The 22,216-nt window shown below is 43.9% G+C and overlaps 2 protein-coding genes across 2 annotated transcripts in view; one reads left to right on the forward strand and one right to left on the reverse strand.

Moving 5' to 3' along the window:
• Nucleotides 1–22,216, reverse strand: part of LOC137653565 (protein hobbit-like) — a 572,883-nt gene that overhangs the window by 194,717 nt on the left and 355,950 nt on the right.
• Nucleotides 22,207–22,216, forward strand: part of LOC137653826 (protein hobbit-like) — a 53,129-nt gene continuing 53,119 nt past the window's right edge. Inside the window, exon 1 of the mRNA XM_068387477.1 lies at nt 22,207–22,216. This exon is cut by the window's right edge and continues 116 nt beyond it. Within this exon, the coding sequence (XP_068243578.1) occupies nt 22,207–22,216 (10 nt within the window).

Here is a 22,216-nt window from a genome sequence, read left to right on the forward strand (position 1 = left end):
AGAAAAGAAAAGATTGGAGAAGTGTGTGTAGAGATGCCCATTAACAAGGTAAGCCTTTGATAAGGTGTTTTCAATTAAATGATGCAACTGCTGGATTTTCATCCAGTTGTGCAGCAGTGCTGAATGGCTTCCCAGACCCAGTATTGGCTAGGTGGTAAGCAAGCAAGTGGATGAATAGTGCATAATTACTCATCTAGCTTGCTATACTCACTGCGAAAAACATCTGATAGGGGAAGCAGTGGCATCACGAAACAGGGTATGGGGGGACATATGTCCCCGGGCGCAGCATTAAGGCAGGTGCCAAATTAAAGTTGGGGAGATATCTTTTTTGGTGGGTAATTAGGTCCTGAAACTAGTAATTTAGAATTATTTAGTTTTATATATATATATATGTATATATATATGTATATATATATATATATATATATATATATATATATATATATACAGTATATATATATATATATATATATATATATATATATATATACAGTGTATATATATATATATATATATATATATATATATATATATATATATATATATATATATATATATATATAAAGTTTGTGATCAGATAAACTACAATGGTGTATATATCTTTACAGATTTTAAGCTTTAGAAGTGGTTTGTTCTTGGTTAGTCTATTCATTCACCTGTAAAAAGTGCATTGATTTTTTTTTTTTTTTTTTTTTTTTTTTTTTTTTTTTTTTTTTTTTTTTTTCCCTCAGCTGACTGCCAGCCGATGTTCCTCACTAGAGCTTGGGGGAAGGTTTAGCAGTTGGAAAATATCCCCCCTTCCCCCCAAAAAAATATATCATTGTACATGAAAATAGTCTGAGACATCGAGATTTCTTCACAAGATATAGGTAAATAGAAGGGCATCTTGTTGAAAAGGAAGGACCAAATTGCCAATGAGAAGAAAAGTGGTGACAATACTCGAGAATTCTGCACTGTTGGTATCTGTCAGAAGAAAATTTAGCACCGAGAGGTCAAATAGACAATATACCGGGTAATTGCACTGAAACATGAAAGTAATATTCTAGGTTTCAGAGGCCTTTAATAACTAATTCCAGAGCCTAATCATTTTATAAAAAAACTATCTGGGCTTTCTGTCAAAATCTAAGGTCCCCTTCATAATTTTTCGCTGAAGTTCAATACGAATTTATCCAAATTATTGCATTTATTGCTAGAATCACTCTACTCAATGATTTTTGAAAGAGTTAAGTATATTCATAATGCTTGATTTAACTCCAGATTCTGCACACGGAACAAATATCAGAGATCAGAAGAAATGTAGAAAAAAAAACAGTACAGTATATGTGAAAGAAAATTTCCCTGAATTTATTCAAGTAAACCAACAGGATGCAGCAAGCTCTTTAAGTTACAAAATATAGGACCTTTGCAAATAATCTTCTGAAATTTTGCCAATTTATGCATCAGCTTGAGACAGTGAACACTAAATCAAATTTGTGAATTTCTACTCATTAAATGTGGTTGTGGTTTAGTCCGATGTTCGTGATGTAGTGATGGCCACATTCTCTGAACTCTGTAGGAAAGGTATGTTTTTATCTCAAGGTCTACTATTGATGGGAGAGACTGAAGATTTAGCTGATATTTGTTAAAGCTAAATCTGAAACACATGAAAATGTGGTGCATTTGGTCCAACCTTTAGAAACTATTGTAAGTTATTTGAATTAGACAACAAATACCAGAAGTGAAGCAATACTGTACAGCTATTGGGCAGATTTTTACATTTTATTTCTTTACTGCTCTTGGTTTCTGTAACATTTTACTTAACAAAATTGATAGAGTCCAGAAGAGACTGCATGATGAAAATGAGTTTCCTTGAAGCAGCACAAGATATCCAGGCTTTGCAAGTTTATTTCCTTGTTAATAGGGAGGAAATCTACCCACCATCTATCAAAAACAAAGGAGCTCTATCGTGCTTGGGATGCAATAATTGGCAGACTACAGAGGGTGAAAAAAAATAATGACTGGTAAGGATGCAGGCCTCCCAGCAGAAAATGAGATGCAACTTCTGCTAAAAGGTATGACTGACAGAATGCGTAATGAAATGGACGAACGGTTCATCAGATTGTGTAACTTTGATTCCAAGTTTGGTTTTTTTTTGGATATTGAGGAGTTGTTATCTACAACCATTAAAGCATACACCAAAGAAAGGTGAATTGGTGTGGAAAGTTTCTATGACAGTAACTTGATGGCTTGGAACTGTTCAGCAAAATTGTAAATTGAACAATGCTACTTAAGACACAAGATTATGTTCTGATCACTAACCTACAGGAATTGTTTTTTCATTATACAATGTGGGGATGAACTTGTCTTCCCTAACATTCGAGTTGGCCTTCAGATACTATCTACCATAGCAGTATCAATTGCTAGCTGTGACCGACCATTTAGTAAATTGAATCTTATCTTCGTACATCTATACTTTAGGGAAAGAAAGGGTATCTGCTTTAACTCTATTAAGTGTAGAGAAAGAGAGCACAAACAGAGTAAACAATAGAAATATTTGCAGCTGTAAAAGCTAGAAAAATGAGACTGTAAATGCATTGTATTTTGCAATAATAATTGATGTCCTAACATTCATTGTTAATTTTTTTCATTATCAATATCTGCCTAACATTTTTACCCTCTAATAGCTTTATACAGTTTATCTCCTTACATATGGTTGATCCAAAGCCTGCAATGCTTTAACCTTTTTATCTTCATTAATTTGATGCATGATGATAATAAAACACTTGAAAATAAAGTAAGGTTATAATTGGCGAACTGTTCTAGTTCATTTTCTTTTCAAGTATTATAACTACAGTATTTGGTCTTTACTTCAAATCCACCTTTTTAGTATCAACTTCTAAAATGGCAATGAATTGTAGATTCTCATTTTTTTTTTTTTAGCCATGTGCATGCAATTTGTCATTTGTCTTTGGTTATTGTTCAATGTGATACTTTCTCATAGTCTACATTTAATTTATCTTATCATTAATTTGGAATCTATTTATGATGACTAATAATTATTAATTATATCTGTTATTTATAAAGTAAATATTTCAATTTGCTAATTTGTTTTGTGTTCTTTCATTCAAGGATATTTTAATCATGCAAATTAAAATTATTTTTGTTCCGTAACCGAAATACAAACCACGCTATTTACAAAGGGTATTACTTTTAGCCCAGCTGAAATGACGAGCCAATAGTTTTTAACGAGAGTTAATTACCCCCGCGCTAGTTAGCGGGGGGTGGGGAAGGGTAGCTTGCTACCCCTCCCCCCTCCACACACCGGTGACTTGCTTCACTTCACTTTTGGCTTGGCGGTGATCAGACGTGTCTGTTCATCGCCTTCGTGACAGCCTTTAATTTTCTTCTTTTTCTTTTCAGCTTGTGTGATTGGTTGGAAGTTGACCTTCAGTTATTTTCTTTTATTTAATATGCGGACATGCCCTGGAGTTGCCGGCCGTCCTTGTGGGACTTTCATGTCGGACGTGATTACGGATCCTCACACCCTCTGCCCTCAATGTCGGGGCCGACGGTGCGACCAGGATAACATGTGCCGTGAGTGCAGGGAGTGGTCTGCCTCCCAGTGGGAGAGGTTTGGCCGTCGGCGTAAGAAGAAGTCCAAGAGAGACCGTTCTCCTCCAGGGTTAGCCTTGAAGGAGGAAGGTTCTCGGGAGTCTTCTTCCGCCGCCCAAACCTCCTCCAAAGCTCCCCCTCGTCCGCCTCCTAAGGAGAGTCGTCCGAGTGGGAGCGCAGGCCCTTGTTCTGTTTCCCTACCTTCGGTGGGGGGAGAGGGCGTCGCCTCCCATAGCGAGGCGGTTCCCCCTCCTCCTCCTCCGGGGGAGGTTATTGATAATAATGCCTTATCCAGTGATGATCTTTTACAGATTTGGTCGTCCCTGGGGCTTAAGGGCTTGCCCTCCAGGGTCGCTCTTATTGACCTGTCTCGTTGGGGGCCGCTGTTAAACAGTCGCCGGTGGTAGCGGAGGTAGACCCTCTGTCTATTGTCGACGTCGTGGTGACAGAGGCCTCCGACGTGGCTGGGCCTTCCGACGCAGGTGCTGTTGCTGGTGATGGTGCTCTAGGCTCTCCTCCTCCTTCCGTGCATCCTTCGAAGGGGGAAGTGAGTCCTTCGGTCTCGACTGCTGCCCAGCTTCCTTCTGAGGGAAGTGTTTTGACGGAGACTCCCCTTCGGAGGACCGATGGTCCCGATGATCTCCCCCGAGGCCGCCTCCGCCGTAAGGCTCACCGCCCTCTACGCCACAAGGGCCTCCCTTCCCCTTACAGGGGGACTAAGAGGCGCCTTTTTGGGTCTTCGTCCTCCGAGGGGACTCTCCTCGTCAGCCTCAACCGACTGCTCCGCCCTCCTTGAACCTCTCTGCAGACCGCTCACCATCTCCTGCCGGATCTTCGCCTTCTGGAGAACTCGTCACCCGACGGGCAACGGTCCCTTCGGGGCAAAGGGATTCTTCCCTTACGCGAGCAGGGCCAGCGCACAAGCGCTCTCCTGCTCGCCAGCGATCTCCTGCTCGCCAGCGATCTCCTGCTCGTCGACGATCTCCTGCTCGCCAAGACTCTCCTGCTCGCCGACGCTCACCTGCTCGTCGGCTCTCTCCTGATGTTCGCCCCCCTCGCCAGCGCTCTCCTGCTCGTCAGCTCTCTTCCGAGCGTCAGCGCTCATTTGAGGACCATCGCCCTGCGGTCTCTGACCACCCTTTAGTTCCTGCTGAACTCCCTGCTCACCATCCACCTGGTCCTGTGGCTACGCAACATCGTGCTGCGCGTGTGTCAGAAACACATGTTCGCCAACGCGCCAGCGATCTTCCCGTTCCTGCTCGTGAACGCGCCGCACCACCTGTCCTCTCACAGGACACGCGTCGACCTTCTGCTCGCCAGCGATCACCAGCTCGCCAGCGATCACCTACACATGCTGCCCGCCATCGCACGACCCTGCATGATCGCCCGCTTACGCATGCTGCTCCTCATCGCACTACCCTGAACGATCGCCCTCCTGCGGATGCTGATCACCATCGCACCCTTTCACGCGATCATTCACCTGCGCATGCTGCTCGCCATCGCACAACCCTGCACGATCGCCCGCTTACGCATGCTGCTCCTCATCGCACAACCCTGAACGATCGCCCTCCTGCGGATGCTGATCACCATCGCACCCTTTCACGCGATCATTCACCTGTGCATGCTGCTCGCCATCGCACAACCCTGCACGATCGCCCGCTTACGCATGCTGCTCCTCATCACACAACCCTGAACGACCGCCCTCTTGCGGAAGCTGATCACCATCGCACCCTATCACGCGATCATTCACCTACACATGCTGCTCGCCATCGCTTACCATCACGCGGTCATTATCGCCAGCGATCTTCTTCACCTACGCGGCAGCACGATCCCTCGCCGTCGCGCCATCGCTTGCGTTCGTCGCCTCGGACACGTGTTCATTTACCTGCCCACCCTCACGCCCACTCGCCTGCGCGCCCGCGCAATCGCTTGCCTGCGCGCCCGCGCGACCGCTCGCCTGCGCGCCCGCGCGACCGCTCGCCTGTGCGCCCGCGCGATCACCCGCACAACCATTCGCCTTTGCGCGACCATAGTTCGCGGCGAATTCCACAGCCAGTGGTAGCAGCAGGGACGCGTGCTCCTAGACGGCACTCGGGATCACCTCCATCCAAGCACAGGTTGGTATTGCAGGACGAAGACAGGTCAGTACAGCATTCTTCCCCATCTTTTCAGGCAGGTACCGTCGTGTCCACTCCAAAGGATCGCCCGATCCCTTTCACCTTAGCGAGGATTTCGGACTCTGTGTCCTTTGAGCAGCAGACTTGGTTTGGTCCGCTGGCACGGGCGTTAGTGAGGGTTATGAAACCAGCACTCACCGGCCAGGGTAACAAACCAGCGGCTGTCTCTCCTACGCTGAAGAGAAAGAGAGGAGTGGACTTCGTGGTGACTTCCCCCAGGGCGAAGTTGGTTCCCAAGAGGTCGGTCTCGAGGGTCCCCTCTCCTGCACGAGTACTCTCTCCTTCTCCCGTGGACGAGGCCTTTCCGTCCTCAGGTGAGTCCAGTGGGGCGGTAGTCTTCCCCTCGGCACCAGGGGGGGAGACTTCGCTTCAGGCAGGAGAATCGTCTCGTGAGGAAGGGGCCCCTCGAACCTCGTTGTTGGGATCCTGTATCCCTCCTAGGAGGGAACCCAAGGATTCCAAGACCATCCCTAAATCCTCTGCAAGGATTCGACAGGAACCCACGACTACCCAGGGGAATGTCCACGTATCACCCCAGGAAGAGATTCCTGGGGCAGGAGACTTAGCTGCCAGCCCGCAGGGAGGAGAACAGCAAGAGTCCGAACATGCCTTCTGGCAGGTCCTAAGCCTGATAAGGCAACTTAACAGTCTTACGGATCCAGTCATCCCCCCCCCGTGAAGGCAAAGACACGATTCTGGATGAAGTGTTTGACGTTCGGAAGGCCCCTAAGACCAGTGCAGCTCTGCCCTGGTCTCGGGGGCTGAAGAGTGCCAGAGCTAGGGCCAATGCTCAGCTCGCACTTCTTGCCTCCTCCAGTCGTTCCACTGCCGGGAACAAACTCATCCCTCCTCCTCGCCTTCAGCAGAGGAGGTATTTCGAGATCCTGGGTGAGCACAACCTCGCTCTTCCTCTCCATCACTCTGTGGAGGAGCTGGCGAAGGGAGTTCCCTTGGAGAAACTCTCTGCCCGGCAGGTGTCGTTCTCGGCGGCAGAGATCCTTAACCACGAGAAGGTCGCTAAGTGTGCCATGCAGGCCACTTCGTGGCTGGACTTCTGGTTAGGATCTCTGGGCATCCTATTGCGATCGGAGGACTTGTCCAAGGAGACCAATAGGAAGGCCCTAGAGACCTTCTTGCTCTCGGGCACCCGCTCCATCGAGTTTTTGGCGCACCAGGTTACCACCCTGTGGGCCAACTCGGTGTTGAAGCGTCGCGATGCTGTGTCCGAGAGATTCCATCCGAAGGTCCCCGCCGTAGATGTGTGTAGGCTCCGACATGCCTCCCTCCTGGGGGAGAGCCTGTTTGAGCCTCAAGACTTGGAGCGAACGGCTGAGAGGTGGAGGAAATCCAGCACGGACTCCCTCCTCCACAGGGCCCTTACAACTAGGCCCTATAAGCCTCCAGCCCCGCCACAACAGCAGCAACCGCCTCGTAAGGCTCCCAAACAGGCACCGGCAGCTAAGAAAGTGGTGTCTAAGCCCCAGCCCTTTCCAGCCAAGGTCAAGAGGGGCGGTAAGTCCTCCAGGGGAGGCAAGACTTCTAGGGGTGGCGGCCGCGGCCGCAAGCCCTAGGAGTGGCAGTCCCCCTGCGTGTCCACCTGTGGGGGGATGCCTTCAGCGTTGCGTCCGCAGGTGGCAACTTCTCGGGGCCGATGCTTGGACGGTCTCAGTGATCGGCCAAGGTTATCGCGTCCCGTTCACGTCATCTCAACCTCCCCTGACAGCGAATCCAGTGTCGTTGAGCTCCTATGCCATGGGATCGGCAAAGGGGCTGGCCCTTCAGGCCGAAGTCGAGACCATGTTCGAGAAGGGTGCTCTCCAGGAGGTCGTGGACGGCTCTCCAGGCTTCTTCAGTCGACTCTTTCTTGTAAAGAAGGCTACTGGAGGCTGGAGACCCGTCATCGATCTCTCGGCTCTGAACAGGTTTGTCAAACAAACCCGGTTCAGCATGGAGACAGCAGACACGGTCAGACTTGCGGTGAGACCACAAGACTTCATGTGTACACTGGATCTAAAGGATGCGTACTTCCAGATCCCAATCCATCCGTCTTCCAGGAAGTACCTGAGATTCTGCCTAGACAACAAGATCTACCAGTTCAAGGTGCTGTGTTTCGGTCTCTCCACAGCTCCTCAGGTGTTCACCAGAGTGTTCACCCTGATTTCGACTTGGGCGCACAGGAACGGCATTCGTCTCCTTCGTTACCTAGACGATTGGCTGATCCTAGCAGACTCGGAGTCGACCCTTCTTCGACACCGAGACAGGCTTCTAGATCTTTGCCAGGATCTGGGGATCGTGGTAAACCTCGAGAAGTCCTCTCTGCAGCCGTCCCAACGACTGGTTTATCTAGGCATGCTAATAGACACCAATCTCCACAAAGCCTTTCCATCAGACGACCGGATAGCAAGGCTGAGGAGGGTGGCGGAACCTTTCCTCAGGCGAAAAGAACTCCCCGCCCAATCGTGGTTGCGTCTCTTAGGCCACCTATCCTCCCTGGCCCGTCTGGTTCCAAACAGCCGCCTCAGGATGAGATCCCTTCAATGGCGGCTCAAGTCCCGGTGGAATCAAGGATCCGATTCCCCGGACACTCTGATCCCAATGGGGTCTCTGGAACAGACGGACTTGCGGTGGTGGCTGGCCGACGAGAACCTGCGAAAGGGAGTGAGTCTTCTCGTCCTCCCCCCCGGAATTGACTCTGTTTTCGGACGCGTCAAAAGAAGGGTGGGGGGCGCACGTTCTGAACCAGAGGGCCTCAGGCCTTTGGTCAGAATCAGAAAAGTGCCTACACATCAACCTGCTAGAATTGAAGGCCGTCTTTCTGGCCCTTCAACAGTTCCAACGGTTCCTGGCGGGTCACTCCGTGGTGGTGATGAGCGACAACACCACGGTAGTGGCTTATATCAACAAGCAGGGAGGCACTTTTTCGCAACAGCTATCCCATCTTGCAGTAGAGACTCTGAGGTGGACCGAAACCCACTCGATAACACTATCAGCTCGCTTCATTCCTGGCAAGAGGAATGTGCTCGCCGACAGTCTGAGCAGGGCTTCGCAGATAGTGAGTACCGAGTGGTCTTTGGATCCTCAGATAGCCAACAAAGTCCTGACTTTGTGGGGTTCCCCGACGGTGGACTTGTTCGCGACAGCCTTGAACTTCAAGCTGCCCCTGTACTGCTCACCAGTCCCGGACCCCAAGGCACTCTGGCAAGATGCTTTCCAGCAACGGTGGGACAACATCGACGTGTACGCCTTCCCACCATTCTGTCTGATGAGAAGGGTGCTCAACAGGACCAGACTATCGGTCAACTGTTCCATGACTCTAGTAGCTCCGCTATGGCATCACGCGGAATGGTTTCCGGACCTTCTGCAACTCCTGACGGAACTCCCAAGAGAGCTTCCTCCACGACACGAGCTTCTCAGACAACCCCACTCCGGTGTCCCTCACAGGGCCGTAGCCTCGCCTCGGCTTCACGCCTGGAAACTATCAAGCGTCTCCTCGCGGAGAGAGGCTTTTCGCAACAGGTTGCGGAGAGAATGTCTCGGCACCTGCGAAGGTCCTCTGAGGGAGTCTACCAAGCGAAGTGGAGAGTCTTTTGTGGTTGGTGTCGTGGAAGGGGTATCTCTCCACTCGATGCCACTATTCCAGCAATAGCGGACTTCCTTGTGTATCTGCGAGAAGAAATGCGCCTTTCTGTCTCGGCAGTGAAAGGCTATCGCTCAGCCTTAAGCTTGGCCTTCAGATTGAAGGGCGTGGATATTTCTTCATCGCTAGAACTCTCTTTACTCATACGTAGCTATGAGCTTACCTGCCATCAGTCGGAAGTGAGACCCCCTCCTTGGAACGTGGTTCGAGTCCTCAGGTCTCTCAAGAGACCTCCCTTCGAGCCATTACGCCAGGCCTCCGATCGCCACCTGTCTTGGAAGACGGTTTTCCTACTCGCCTTGGCCTCGGCCAAGCGAGTTAGTGAACTTCATGTTCTCTCGTACGACATCGCCCATTCAAGGGGATGGGGGGAGGTAACGTTCAGGTTCGTCCCTGAGTTTGTGGCCAAGATTCAGAATCCTGGAGTGCCGGATCCTCGGTTCGACTCTTTCAGGATCGCGAGTCTCCATTCTGTAACAAACGACCCAGACCAGCTGCTACTATGCCCAGTGAGGTGTCTGAGGTACTACTTGAAGAGAACGGCTGCAGTCCGTCCTCATGTGCGAGCTTTGTTTGTGAGCACAGGCAGGACAAAGAGGAGGGTCACCAGGAACACCATCTCTGCTTGGATTCGAAGGGTTATCCACCATGCCCTGAATCCTGACCCTCCTCCGTCACGTCGCCCTCGGGCCCACGATGTCAGGGGTATTGCTACATCCCTGGCCTTCAAGAGAAACTTCTCTGTGACGCAGGTACTTCAAGCTGGGGTCTGGAAGCGTCAAACGACCTTCACAGCCCACTACCTGCAAGACGTGACCCACAGGAGCCTCGATACGTTCTCTATCGGCCCTGTGGTGGCTGCACAACAGCTGATCTAACCTCAGGCTCCTTTTTGGACAAGTAGCAGTAGGTTGAGGGCGTTGTTACCCGGTCTTAGTCTGTGTGAATGAAAGAGTATGTCTGACCCTTACTTCTTTCTTCATTCTCCCCTCTCTTGGGGAAGCAGCATCCTGGTCCTCGCATAGCTGACCTCGACCTCTGCAGGTAACCCATGCTTCTTTGTGCTCCTAGTATTAAGCTTAATACTGTTGCGTCTCCCATACCCTGACGAGGTGGTATGGGGAACGTCCTATCCTAGAATTCCTATCTGAAGGTCTCAAGGTCAACTTCATAGGACGAGTCACACTCTCCTCCTCACACTACTTATGTAGGCCACTCGTTCCTAGCGATGCTAGGAACCTGTGAGGTACAGGGGCTCCCTCTCTCTAGTGCTGCTCACTAAGGGATCGAGCCCCCGGGCAAGCCGAAGTCAGTAAGGCTGGGGACTTTCCATCCTTCCTAAGGGGTAAGTCACCCTTTGTAAATAGCGTGGTTTGTATTTCGGTTACGGAACAAATGACAAATTCGAAGATAATTTGTATTTTTCCTAACCATACAAACCTTAGCTATTTACACATATGTGCCCGCCATCCCTGACCCCCAAGTCAAGTCCTACCTCTAAGTGAAGTGAAGCAAGTCACCGGTGTGTGGAGGGGGGAGGGGTAGCAAGCTACCCTTCCCCACCCCCCGCTAACTAGCGCGGGGGTAATTAACCCTCGTTAAAAACTATTGGCTCGTCATTTCAGCTGCGCTAAAAGTAATACCCTTTGTAAATAGCTAAGGTTTGTATGGTTAGGAAAAATACAAATTATCTTCGAATTTGTCATGTTTTCAACCAAATATATCTGAAATAATGAAGACATACATTTTCCTGCTAATACTAATACACTCAAATGAAAAGAGCCCTCCCCACTGGCTTTGGGGGCGCCATAATCAACTTTGTCCCCAACATCCCTCGCAATGCCACTGAGGGGAAGGTATTTTTTTTTTTTTTATTTTAAACGGGGTCCCCAACTGGTGCTACATCTCCACTGATCACTGGCTTGCTTTCGCTCTCCAACCCCACTCTAACTCCTTGCCCTTTATGACTATTTTTTCTCTCTGTTGCTATATGAATTGGTGTATTTCCAAAATTGTTCCATGTTATTTTTCACACCAACATGATGTAAAATTCAAGGCATCTCTTCTGTATAAAGGTTTCCTCTCAATCTAAATATGGCATATGAGTAGGGAGACTCTCCTAAGCACATGTGCCAGTTACCGCTACACACACTGCAGCAGCGCACACTCATAATGAATTAAGGAAAGGGAAAGTTTCCCACCAGGTCAGTGTAGTGTGATGGTCTGCAATGGCGAAGTTGATGCGGTTGGTGTTCACTGGCCAGGGAGGCTCACAGACAGTGAACATCAGCAGTTTAAAAGAATGAGTGGTGAAGAAAACAAAAGGCTATGCTGATATCAAGGGACTAAATATGAAAATAAAAAGAAACAGTGTAAAGGTAAAGGTGTCTGGTTTCAGTTCCAGTTTCATCAGTATAGGTGCTCACCAGAACGTCAGCCGAGCAAGCCCAACCCCTCACTGTGGTGCCCAACCACAGCAGTGGCCTCCCCAGTAAACAGAAAAACTCACGGTCCCGGGCTTGGATTGATCTGCTGCCAAGCGAAGGCCAGACATACATGTTACCACTGTACTAGCTAGGAGGCTATGATAAAAGGAAAAGTTAAATACCTGGTTGGTTGCTTGGAGATGGTGAAGGGTGAGGGAGGTGCATGATGGGGAGGGAGTGTGGGGGGAGGGGTGACACCATGAATAAAAAACATAATAAGAATTAAAAAGGAAGTAGGATAATGATGGTTATAAAAACTGTAATATGAATATGTGAACAAACAATTGTTACAAGAGATAAACAGAGAATTGGTGATAAATCGGAGAGATGAAATAAGAGAGAAAAAGTAAGGAGGAGGGGGTAGGAGAGCGAGCCAGTTTGTGTAGATGTGGCAACAGTGGGGGATTCTGTTTCAAACCCTTCCCTCTCGAACAATTTTCACAGCATTGGGTATAGTGGATGATTGATGCATAGTTCCTTGGGTGGCTTAGTGATAAGCAAGTTAGCGGATGCGTGGTTTATGAATACTTAGCTGGCTTGATGGTGAGCAGCCAAGTGGATGAATGGTGCATGAATACTTGGTTGGCTGAGTGGTGAACAGACTAGTGAATGAATGGGGCATGATTTCTCAGCTGACTAGGTGGTTTGAAGGCAAGGGGAGGAAGGGTTCAAGATTACTCATTTGCCTGATTGGTTACTAATCAAGTGGATTAATGGTGCTTGACTCCTGAGATGGCCGGTTGGTGAGAAGGGAAGTGGATGAATTGTGTATGATGTCTCAGCTAACTGTTTGGTGAGAAGGGTAGTGGCTCAATGGTACAGGATTACTCATCTGGCTGGGTGGTGAGCAGACAGGAGGATGGATAGTGCATGATTTCTCAGCTGACTGGTTGGTTAGTAGACAAGTGGATGAATGGTGCATGATTAATTAGCTGGCCGGTTGGTACAAGGGCCGGTGGAAAATGGTGCATTATTTTTCACTTGGCTGGATATTGAGGAGGGCAGTGGATGAATGGTGCATGATTCCACAGCTGACTGAGTGGTGAGCAGATGAGTGAAAGAAAGGAGCATGATTTCTCATCCTGCTGTCTGGTTATAGGCATGTGGATGAATGATGCATGATTCCTCAGCTGTGCTGGTTAGTTCATAGGTAAGTTGAAGAATGGTGCATTCTTTTTTAGCTGGATGGGTGGTTAGTAAGTTGCCTAAGTGAAGTCATTGTGCATGGTTCCTTAGGTGGTTAGAAGGAGAGTGGATCTATGGAGCTGGGTGGTTATTAAACAAGTAGATTAATGGTACAGGATTCCTCAAGTGACTGGATGGTGAGGAGAAAAGTGGATAAATTGTGATTTATTACTCAGCTAGTTGGTTAGTAGGTAAGTGCATGAATGGTCCACGATTCCTGAGCTGTCTTGGTGGTTAATAAGTAGAGGAATTATTATTATTATTATTATTATTATTATTATTATTATTATTACTTGCTAAGCTACAACCCTAGTTGGAAAAGCAGGGTGCTATAAGCCCAAGGGCTCCAACAGGGAAAATAGCCCAGTGAGGAGATGAAATAAGGAAAAATTACAAGAGGTTTAAGAACAATAACAACATTAAAAATAAATATTTCATATTTAAACTATAAAAACTTGAAAATAACAAGAGGAATCGAAACAAGATAGAATAGTGTGCCCAAGTGTACCCTCAAGCAAGAGAAATCTAACCCAAGACAGTGGAAGGCCATGGTACAGAGGCTATAGCACTACCCAAGATTAGAGAGCAAAGGTTTAAATGTGGGGTGGCCTTCTAGAAGAGCTGCTTACCATAGCTAAAGAATCTCTTCTACCCTTACAAAGAAGAAAGTAGCCACTGAACAATTGCAGTAGTTAACCTCTTGAGAGAAGAAGAATTGTTTAAAAATTTCAGTGTTGTCAAGTGTATGAGGAAAGAATAGGCCAGAATATTCTGTATATGTAGGCAAAGATGAAATAAGCCGTAACCAGAGAGAGGGATCCATTATAGTACTTTCTGGCCAGTCAAAGGACTCAATAACTCTCTGTGCATGATACTTCAGTTGACTGGATATTTAGAAAGGAAGTGGATCAATGGTGCATAATTCCTAAGCTAACTAGTTAGTTTGCAGACAAGTGCAGGAATGGTGCAAGATTCCTCAGCTAGCTGGCTGTTTAGTAGCCAAGTGAAGGAATTGTTCATGGTTTCTGAACTGGCTGGTTGGTTGGTAGGTGAGTGGAGGAAGGGGATATGATTCCTCGGCTAGCTAGGTGGTGAGAAAGGGAGTGGACGAATGGTGCATGATTACTTAGCTGACTAGTTAGATAGTAGGTAAGTGAATGAATGGTGTACAATTACTGAGCAGGCTGGTTGGTAATTAATCAAGGGGAGGAATTATGGATTCCTTATTGGCAGGTTGGTTAGAAATGGAATGGATCAATGATGCATGGTTCCACAGCTGTCTGAGTGATGTGCAGACAAGTGAAGGAATGGTGCATGATTCCTCATCTGCCTGGTTGGTAACTAAGCAAGTGAATAAATTGTGTATGGTTCCTGAGTTGGCTGCCTGGTTAGTAAGCAAATAGAAGAATTGTTGGATGGGTGGTTAGATAAGGAGTGGATCAATGGTGCATGATTCATAAGCTGGCTGGTTGGTTAGTAAGCAAATAGAGGAATTATGTATGATTCTTCAGTTAGCTGGGTGGTTACAGGGAAGAGTAGGGCAATATTGTGTGGTTCTTAAGCTGGCTGGTTTATTAGTAAGTAAATGGAGGAATTGTGTATGATTCCTCAGTCAGCTGGTCGGCTAGAAGGGGAGTGGATCAATGAAGCATGATTCTTCAGTTGGCTAGGTGATGTGCAGACAAGTAAAGGAATAGTGCATTATTCCTAAGCTGATTGACTGGTTAGTAGGCAAGTGAAGGGATGGATCAAGATGCCTCATCTGCTTGGTTAGTTACTGAGCAAATAGATTAATTATGCATGATTACTAAGCTGGCTTTTTGGTTAGTAAGTAAATGGAGGAACTGTGTATGATTATTCAGTTACCTGGGTGCTTAGAGGGAGGAGTAGATCAGTAATGCGTGATTCTCCAGTTGGCTAGGTGATGTGTAGGTAAGTGAAGGAATGGTGCATTATTCCTAAGCTGATTGGCTGGTTAGTAGGCAATAGAAGGAATGGATCAAGATGCCTCATCTACTTGGTTGGTTACTAAGCAAGTGGATTAATTGTGCATGATTCCTGATCTGGCTGGTTGGTTAGTAAGTAAATGTATGATTATTCAGTTACCTGGGTGGTTAGAAAGGGAGCGGATCAGTGATGCATGATTGTTCAGTTGGCCAGGTGATGTGTAGGCAAGTGAAGGAATGGTGCATTATTCTTAAGCTGATAGGCTAGTTAGTAGGTAAGTGAAGGAATGGATCAAGATGACTCATCTGCTTGGTTGGTTACTAAGCAAGTGGATTAATTGTGCATGATTCTTGGGCTGGCTGGTTGGTTAGTAAGCAAATGGACTGATTGTGTATGATTCCTCTGTTGGCTATGTAGTTCGAAAGGGAGTAGATCAATGATGCATGATTCCTAAGCTGGCTAGTTGGACAGTAGCAAGTGGGGGAATGGTGCAAGATTCTTAATATGCTTGGTAGGTTACTAACCAAGTGGATGAATGGTGTTTGATTACACCGTTGAGTGTGTGGCGAGAAAGTGAGCGAATGAAGCCTGTATGATTACTTAGTTGGCTTAGTGTTGAGCAGACGAGTGGATGGTTGGTGCAACAGTTCTTAGCTGGCTGGTAGGTTTGTAGTCGAGTGAATGAATGGTGCCTGATTCCTCAGCTGGCTTATGCCAAACTAGTTGAGAATTCTTTTATTAATTTTCTAATTCTGTAAACAGAAAATATACAAGACTACGTTTGCAACGTTCTCCTGGATGTTATCCGTCAAGTGATCCTGCTGCTTTTTAGTAATCTATAAGAATCATATCAATTAGTTAATGATGTAGTAAGAAATGCTGGATATTACCTCAGAAACATTGCCTTTGCAAAGAATTGTCTGAGTGAATATCTTATAAAGAGACTTTTGGCTAACTGTGTTATTACAAGATTGGCAACTGTAACTCCATCTACAGTACTAGTATCTACCCAAAAGTACAACCTAAGATGTCCCAAAGAATGATGAACTGATGAGCAAAAGTGATAATAGTTATCCCACCCAGAGAAATGGTTACTGCTATTACACTGGCTGCCTAATAACTCTAGAATAGTTTTGGATACGTGTAATAATTCAAGTTTTCAGAACCGGACACCCAAAATATAATTATTGTTATTATCATTATTATTATTATTATTATTATTATTATTATTATTATTATTATTATTATTATTATTGTTGTTGTTGTTATTGATGTTGTATTATTATTATTATTATTATTATTATTATTATTATTGATGTTGTAGTAGTAGTAGTAGTAGTAGTAGTAGTAGTAGTAGTAGTATTGTTATCATTAGTAGTAGTAGTAGTAGTAATAGTAGTAGTGGTAGTAGTAGTAGTATTGTTATCAGTAGTAGTAGTAGTAGTAGTAGTATTATCACTAACGAAGTTACAACCCTAGCTGGAAAAGCAAGATGCTATAAGCCCAAGAGCTCCAACAGGGAAAAGTAATCAAGTGAGTAAAGAAAATAAGGAACTAAATTAATGATTAATTGACACAAAATGTCTATTAACATAAAATGGCAATGAATTCAGGGAGTGTTTATGGTGTAAGAATCGCTCGTAGATATAATAATGAAATCTCTATGGGGCAAAGAAGAAAAAGCACTCACCCATCAAAAAGAGAGATGGCTCTGTTATAGCAACAGAAGATGAAGAAAGGCAAGGATGGATGGAACACTTAATGAAGTCATGAATAGGATATGATGGGAATATTTGATTGATATACCTGAAGCTGAGGTAGATTTTGATGTGCCCATGAATGAATTCAGTGTGTTTGAAGTCGAAGCTATCATTAAAAAAAAAAAAAAAAAAAAAAAAAAAAAAAAAACTCTAAAGGATGGAAAGCCACTGGATACGATGGAATAACTGCTGAGAATATTTTGGCCGGAAATGAAGTGACTCCCGGAATACTTACAGGATTATTTTGTAGAATGTCGAGTGAAGAGATAAAACCTGATTAATGGGAGCTAGTGGGTTTGGTGAAAAGGACTAGAAAACGAGACCTGACTGATTGCAATAATTACAGAGGCATCACACTAACGCCAGTTGTCATGAAAATATATAGTATGCTCATTCTAGAGACTAGCGAGAAAGATTGATGAAAACCTGAGAGATGAACAAGCAGGATTTATAAAAGGTAAAAGTTGTACTTATCACATTTCAATTTTAAGACATTTTGTACAGCAGTGTGTAGAATATAGAAATCTACTTTTAATGACATTCGTGGACTATGAAAAGCCTTTGATAGTGTACACCGTCCAATTTTGTGGAGAGTCCTTCCTTATAGAATTCCACGTAAATATGTAAATTTGATCAAGTCTGTTCATGAGCATAGAAAGTGTAAAGTTAATGTTAGTGGAGTCCTATCAAATAAGTTCCCAGTGAACTGCGGAGTACTCCAAGGTAATGTGTTGTCACCTATGCTGTTTATCCTCCGCATGGATTTTGCAATGCTCAGAACATTTGGGATGGAGGAGAAGGATTGGTAATAGGAAATTAGCTGACCTAGGGTATGCTGATGATGCTGTCCTTATTAGCAGAACACTACAGGATTCAATACTTGCTTACCAGAATGCATGAAATATCACAGGGGGTTGTGCTCAAGATAAATAGAAGAAAGAGAGGATGAGAACGTGATATACAATGGAAGATGAAATATAATTGGAAGGAGAAAGAATTAATTAGGTAGAATCATTTAAATATTCAGGAACTATGATCTCTAATACAAGTTCTTTAGAATTGGAGTTTAATGAAAGAGTTTTTTTGTTTTTTTCTTTCTTCTTTTTTTTTTTAATCAGATAATGGCTAGACTAACTAAAATTTGGAAATCAACTGGCCTGAAATTACGAAAAATTCTTTGCAATGTGCATAAAGAACTAACTGAACGACGGTGCCAGAGATTAATATCTAGATCAGAAAGAAGAAATTTAATAGACATTAAGTTCTTGACCAACAAATTAAAATGAGAGTCGGCAATTGAAGACCAGGCATGAGAACAGTTCTCGAAACAGGACAGAATGAAAGAAATAAAACACTTCTTCAGAATCAACTGATCACAGAAAATCTTAAAAGGCGCTCTTAAAAAGCCATTTTTTTTTTTTTTTTGCAATTGATGAATGAAAAGACCGAATGTGTTTCTCAAAAGTAAATTTGCAGTAAAGAATCACACGTGAAATATTTAAAGAGATATGGCGTTAAAGAAACATTATCAATGTTGAGAACCGGATGTTAACGAGCCTTTGTCCTCGAGCTGCTTATAATCATACGTTGAGTTTTGTTAGAGTTCAACTTCATGCCCTATAATTTGCACCATACACTAATTTTAGCTAGATCTCTAATAAGGGACTCAACAACCCTAAAGAAGATGGAATTAACGTAAAGCGAGTATCATCTGTATATGCAACAATTTTCAATGCCAAAGCACATATGTGCATAAATAGAATGAAAAGTAATGGCCCAAGAGCACTATCCTGAGGAACACTAGATATGACATTCTAATACTCGCTGTGGTGTTCATCAACAACAACTCTTTGCAATATATTATTTAAAATTCATTAATGATGCTAAGCAAAGACCCACCTACTCCCAATTGTTTAAGTTGAAAATAAGGGCCTCACGATTAACATGGTTAAAGGCAGCGCTAAAATCAATGTCAATCATGCTAACTTCCTTCCTGACCACCATCAAGGCAAATTATTGGAACCAAGGTATGCCCTATAGGCCTTCTGTATGATATAGAGCCTTCAAATATGCGGCCCCTAAGAGTATAAAACAAGCTCCCATTGGACATCCGAAAGACTGAAGATATTGAGGCTTTCAAGAAGAAGCTGAAGGCAGTTCAATACACACTTGTTTTCTAAGCGTTTCTGTTATATGGATTTGACACATAACACGAATGCGCTGTGTGGTATTCTAAATACCTAAGACTCTTGTGACAAACATATCCTGTATTGCATAGGGGCCCCTGTGATATAGGCCCAGGAAAACGGCCCTTAAAGTAAGTAAACTGATAGGCTACACCTAGGTAACGAACTGTACTAGATATCAGATGAAGTCGCACAGACCTATTTTGAATGTATCCATCATAATAAAAGTGTAAGAATATATAATTCTTGAACAAATCGTCATCCATTTAGAAAGCACTGAAGCATTGCTAGACAACCAGTCATCATACAGACAATTATATTCTACGGAGACAACTATAGGCTATGCTCTGTTGTAAATGATCTGCGGGAAATGATGGACGAGGACAAAGTGTAGCATAACTCGATCTTCGAGCTGTTTTCAACTCAGTTGTCCAAGAACCGCTACTTAATTATTCAAGGTTCATTTGTATTAAAGATGAAGCAATTTTTAGTATCTAAAATTTTACTTTGGTGAGAGAAACTACTGTGTACAAATATACTCTCACTCATCATGTGAACCATAAGTAGAGGGGTAAGTGGTAACCCAGGGAAGTGTTGCCTACTAAGCCCAATATTATTGTGTATCTATATCATAGGTCTATCAAAAGTACTACAGATACATGAAGTGAAATTTTATCTATTTGCAGATGATACACAATTTTACTTCTCCATAAATGACCGCGAAGAAGGGAGTTGGAAGTGCAGTTTTGGTGGGGGATATTGTTGTTAGAAAGAAACTTCCTGTCTCTTGTTCAGTATTTATTGCTGAGCTGTATGCAATAATTCTCGCAGTACGATATATTTTTGTAAATGGTAATCAAAATAGTTTTTATACAATTTTTACGGATTCCAATAGCATTTTGCTCGCCATTAAACAAATTATGTGAGGTCATCATCCAGTACAAGAGGTGCAGGACTGGTCAGTACTTCTGCAGTCTAGGAAGAATGTCAGTGTTTACTTCTGTTGAGTTCCTGTTTACCTATGGTTGGATGAAAATGAACGAGTAGATGAGGCAGCTAAGGAAGCTTCAGGGCTACTTAATATATCCCCTATAAGTATTCCTTACAAAGACCTTAAAAGCAAGATACATTTTTACTGTAAGAATAAGTGGCAGGCTCGATGGTCTGAACTGACCACCAATACAAAATTGAAACAAATCCACCCTTCAGTGGATAAATGGTCATCTTGTAATTCTACAAGTAGGAAGGATGATATCATTTTAACTAGACTATGTATTGGTTATACACATGCAACCCACAATTATTTCATGAAGAGTGGTGAAGGGAGACAAGCCTCTCTTTGTAATACCTGTCAAGTGACAATAGATATCAAACATATTCTAGTCAATTGTCCTGTTTTTAATATTCAGAGGAGGACACATTTTCTCCAGGACAAACCTTTAAGAGATACACTGGGGGAAAATTGCAATACCCTGAACTGGAAAAAATTATGCTATAGGCCTAAACCCCTAGGCTTATGACATCCTACTTTTCCAACTAGGGTTGTAGCTTAGCAAGTAATAATAATAATGATAATAGTAATAATAATTGCCTTATATCGTGAACTTTAATTAGTTTTATTCATTTATTTTTAATCCTTTTAATCCCTTCTTATTTTGCATATAGATATTATTGTACGAAAGTTGTGTGATTGGTTTTACAAGTTAGAATTATATCAAATGTGAAAGTACGGGTATGGCTGATTCTTTGCATTAAACCGTGCTGAATGACCTTTGATGCCCTGGTGCTTAGTTTAATAAGGCTTAAATTTTATATTCAATTCAACCATCTCACTAGTGTTAAGGAATATATGGCAATTAATAAAACTAAATGAAAATTAAACTTAGTGTAGGTGGTAGGAAAGAAAATCAATTTAAGAAACTTGGGTGACATCCAAATAAATATAATTGACAACATAGGGTTACGTTAGCCTGTTTAACGATCAGCTGGACTGGAGTTCAAGACTCGCTTAAGCTCAATAGTTTCTAGTAGTGCCTGCAACATGATCATCCTTGTGCATTAAGGATGGGGTTTTTGGAGGTGTCTATAGGTTTACCTGCTGAGTCATCAGCAATCAATGCCTGGCTCTTCCTGGTCCTAGCTTATCAGTCTCCAGGAGTCTAGGACACTGTCACTGCCCCTTGCCTTTTCCATTCATGAGCAACTTTTATGCATGGTACCGATATCTACCAAGAGTTTGTGATGTAGGTGTAGGCTAACATTTGACTATAATGTGTCTGACAGTGCTCAAATAGATAATGTAGCAAGAATTGCTTGACCTCGCATTAAAATATTGTTTCTGTACAGTCGTATCAGGAGAATTCTGTGAACTTTTGATTATCTGTGTTATTATACCAGGATTGGCTACTGTAATTTCATCGATATAATTAAATTGGATGCCTATGAAAGCTAAAATAGAGTTTTTAAAGTATCAGAACCGACTTCAAAAATTTCCAAGAGAATTGCTACACATCGTGAAGCCAACAAATCTTGACGCAAGAAAAGTTACAGGTGGTCTCAAGTTATTGGAACCAATATGTGCCTCAACTGTAGATTCTAAGGCTTTCAAATATGAGTCTCCAAGACTATATAACAAGCTTCCAATAGACATCCTAAAGGACTGAATATATTAAGGATTTTAGGAAACTGAAGATTCTTGTTTTTTGTTTCGATAATGAGGGTTTTAAAATTAAATTAACCCGCAATACGTCTCGTGGTTCTCTAATCAACTAAAATGTATACGACAATTAAATTTTTATATCCTGTAATGTGTGATAGGACCAAGAAAACAACCTTTATAACATAGTTTGTCTTGAATGCCCTAGGCCGCTGGGCGAAAACTCTGTAGAGCGCTGAAGGTTGCAGTAACTTAACGGGTATCATCATTCTCCGAATCTAAAACAAAGGAAGTTCATTTATTTATCATTATTGGCAAATGAGTTGATACTTAACAAATTTTATTACAAAATAGCACTAAATCTGTTGAAACGGCTAAATAAGAAGCTACAGCAAGAGTCGAAAACCCCAAACGTTGTTTACCGAGAATCCCTTCATCGCTCTTGGCCCTCTAGCGGACAGGTGCGAGTCAAGAGTCGAGAAACATCATTGAATTCAGTTCCCTGTGAGAGTTTGTGTTGAGTGGAACTCTTATGTGCGTTGGTTCTTTCACTAACTTCTCGTAGTGATTAATTTCCCACCATGCCTTGTT

This window comes from Palaemon carinicauda, chromosome 14 (genome assembly GCF_036898095.1).
Source record: "Palaemon carinicauda isolate YSFRI2023 chromosome 14, ASM3689809v2, whole genome shotgun sequence".
Classification (NCBI taxonomy): domain Eukaryota; kingdom Metazoa; phylum Arthropoda; class Malacostraca; order Decapoda; family Palaemonidae; genus Palaemon; species Palaemon carinicauda.